Genomic DNA, 2,776 nt, shown 5'->3' with positions numbered 1-2,776 from the left:
CAGTGTCTTTCCTTTGGGGCCCCAAGTGACGATATGCCAAGATACGCCGGTCCTGGACGGTCGTCGGCCGGGACAGTCCCATGTAACCGCTGAGCAGCGTCGAGACATTCACAGGCAGTCAGAGAGAAGAGTAGTAGGATCAACGGAACAAACACTGACCTTTTCACGCGCCAGTTTTCGTCTCAAGGGTGTGCCATCGTATGCGCGCCTCTTGTTCAGTTAGGAGGTCAAAGCGAGCGCGCGCAGTGAACCCCCCCTGTAGTATCGACAGATAAACTGGAGAGAGCGTGGCAGTGAGTCAAGTCGCGGAGTAGAGACAAGATCGGGATCTCACATGGCGAAATAATCGTTGTCTCGCATGTCACGCCCTCCGGAGGGTTAAGCCCTGAAATACGTGTCATCAGTGTCACACTTTGCGAGAAAGGGAGTCCGCCACGTGCCTATACGTTGCCTGCCGGTGCAACTGGTGACATGAGATCTCTGCAATCGAGCACTGTCACCGTCCCGAGGTCCCGTTCCGTCAGACTTGATCATTTCGTACAGCTACAGACAGAGAGATCAACAGTAAGCCATTATGGCACATAGCAAGGAGACACGGACCTTACAAAGCGCTCCCCGTAGCACCATCTCCCACCCAAACGCTTTGAAGTATACGAAACCGACGTCGCCACCGCGCTCGGCGAGAAAGGCATCGCGCAACATCGAATACGCTGATACGGTAGAATACAGTTGCGGCTGCCGTAGCGAGAGACGGCCTGGAATACCTCCGAAAGCTGCTCGCCTATCAAGTTGGAGAGTTGTTCGACGCAGTGCGCCGCATTATCGGCGGGCTGGCCTTCGTACGAGGCGGTGACAACGACTGCAGGACCATCTGCGGGCGCATGCCCCGCTGCAGATTAGAGCATATCAAACGAAGTGGTGAAGCTTAGGAGAACATTGAATGAGTCATAAATGGACCATTTGATGTGCCGACGCACCTTGGTCGGCGGCGGCAGAAGCGATCTTCTGTGCGAATCCTTCCAATATGCCAGTGCTCAAGCCTTAGAGTATATACAGCGGGTTCAAATCGGCGGCATTCATCGTTATCGGCCACCTGTCCGCCTCGTTTGATCCATCGTCCCGCCGCCGCAGGTTAGATGACGTATTAAACATCGGGATGATGCCCTTCTTGTTAGTGCGAGTAATGGAATGGACGGACAAGTTGTGCGGCTCGATCGTCAGCATCTGTTCCGGGCGCGGGTCGTACGACAGGTGGGCCACCATCAGGTTGAAGCGTTGCATGGAGCAGAGCTGCGTGAGCTGCGTGAGGAACAAAGAAATCTGTGGACATACGGTGCATGCATGCATGCATGGCATAGCCGCTCGGCTGCAAGGAGCCCGGCTGGTGTCGAAGGGATAAACATAGTTCGAAAGTCCTCTGCGCGTATACACACCGGTATAGTCAAAGACTTATCGTAGAGAATATGCTCATACTTGAGCTCTTCCGCCTGCGCATCCAGTCAGAAATACAGGCTCTGACACAGCCCGATGGCCGCTCGATGGCCGATTTAGTCTTGCATATATCACACAAAAGAGCAGTTGACAGCGGCAGGTCACTCACCGTATAGCCTGTCCTCCGCCTGTCTTCCCTTCGCTCGTCTTCCCTTCGCTCGCTACTCTTGCATCTGCGTCAGGTGCGGTTGGTTCACCGCAAATGCGCAGAGAGTCGCAGATCGTACTTCGAGCTCACGTGTCGCCCTGCCGCCGTTAAATCTCTCTGCCCCGTAGCGCTTCGACCGAGGGCGTCAGTCCGAGACAGCGCAATCCGCACCAGCAAAATGTGCAACACACCTTGCCTAGCGCGTCACATAGCGCGTCCCATAGCGCCTAGCTCCACCTGGTTAATGCCTCAAAAGGTCGCTGGAGCCCGCGCCGCCCTCACCGCGGGGAAATGGTAGGCACACCGCGTCCTACCGTGCGAGGGGGTCGTCGCAGAGCGCCGTGATGCACTAGTACGTCTGCGCCCAGACGTGGTCCCCGAGCTCAAAGAGCCGCGGACGACACAAGAACGAGCGCGACACTCGCGGGCGCGTCGCCGCGGAGTTGAGATCGCCGACGGCCGCCTTGAAGCCTGCGCATTTGGTCAGCACTTTACTTTGCAGACGCGTGGCTTGGCTGCTTGCACCTACGGCAATTCTCCGCGTAAATGTCTCGCATGTGCCCTTGTTTGTGTCAACGAGCATGTACGTTAGATGCATGTCCTCCTCAAAGAATTTACAAGCGGCATGGTGATTTACCAGGGAACCGGATTTGGTATGTCGGGCTGTACTCTTTGGTAGGTATCCAGAGCGAGATCGCGGTAGATAACAGTTACGTGATCCAGATACAACACTGAGGGAGGATTCGAGATCGGATGAGCCACGCTGGTTGTCTGAGAAAGAGCCAGTATCCAGACGAGCCAGTATAAATATACATTGAGCATGAGGACGCTCGGATGTGTGCAATGAAACGCACCGCAAAGACACGTCGAACCTCATGTACATAGCATGCAAGATGGCAAGAGTATGAGAGCCAGAGAAGCTATGTAGAAATGACGGTGCCGCCTGAAGTTCATGTAAGAGGCTGGAAGCGGGCCCAACCTGGGCCTTGTGGCGTCCGGGGTCTCCAGCGCTTTCAGTGCCGGCCGAGACCCCGACTTCTGCTCCTCAACGCCCACCATCAGTCGCTGTCTGCCTCGCAGCACCGGTCCTTATACAGCTTCATTCTTGAGAAAGCTGCTTTAGAGCATATCCTCAGA

At 55.5% G+C, this 2,776-nt stretch overlaps 3 protein-coding genes across 3 annotated transcripts; all 3 read right to left on the bottom strand.

Annotated features, from left to right (window-relative positions):
• Positions 1 to 704: 704 nt before the first annotated feature.
• PHACADRAFT_53771 (uncharacterized protein) lies at positions 705 to 896 on the bottom strand (the record flags this gene model as incomplete). The annotated part of the gene is made up of 1 exon (XM_007402434.1): positions 705 to 896. A coding segment is annotated over one exon (192 nt), but the record flags the coding sequence as incomplete, so codon positions are not given.
• Positions 897 to 970: 74 nt separating this feature from the next.
• PHACADRAFT_265960 (uncharacterized protein) lies at positions 971 to 1,315 on the bottom strand. The gene has a single exon (XM_007402433.1). It carries the CDS (start codon positions 1,279 to 1,281, stop codon positions 1,042 to 1,044), a length of 240 nt encoding a protein of 79 aa, XP_007402495.1. The 5' UTR covers positions 1,282 to 1,315; the 3' UTR covers positions 971 to 1,041.
• A 515-nt stretch (positions 1,316 to 1,830) lies between these two features.
• PHACADRAFT_214573 (uncharacterized protein) lies at positions 1,831 to 2,237 on the bottom strand (the record flags this gene model as incomplete). Its single annotated transcript, XM_007402432.1, has 2 exons — positions 1,831 to 2,110; positions 2,165 to 2,237. 2 exons carry the CDS (start codon positions 2,235 to 2,237, stop codon positions 1,989 to 1,991), a joined length of 195 nt encoding a protein of 64 aa, XP_007402494.1. The 3' UTR covers positions 1,831 to 1,988.
• Between the last annotated feature and the right edge of the window lie 539 nt (positions 2,238 to 2,776).

This window comes from Phanerochaete carnosa (assembly GCF_000300595.1).
Source record: "Phanerochaete carnosa HHB-10118-sp unplaced genomic scaffold PHACAscaffold_154, whole genome shotgun sequence".
Classification (NCBI taxonomy): domain Eukaryota; kingdom Fungi; phylum Basidiomycota; class Agaricomycetes; order Polyporales; family Phanerochaetaceae; genus Phanerochaete; species Phanerochaete carnosa.
Note: the sequence above shows the minus strand (reverse complement) of the source record. Positions and strands in the feature narration are given on the sequence as shown.

Coding starts and splice junctions, on each gene's coding strand:
- PHACADRAFT_265960 (XM_007402433.1), bottom strand. CDS start 1,281: ATGCAACGCTTCAACCTGATGGTGGCCCACCTGTCGTACGACCCGCGC.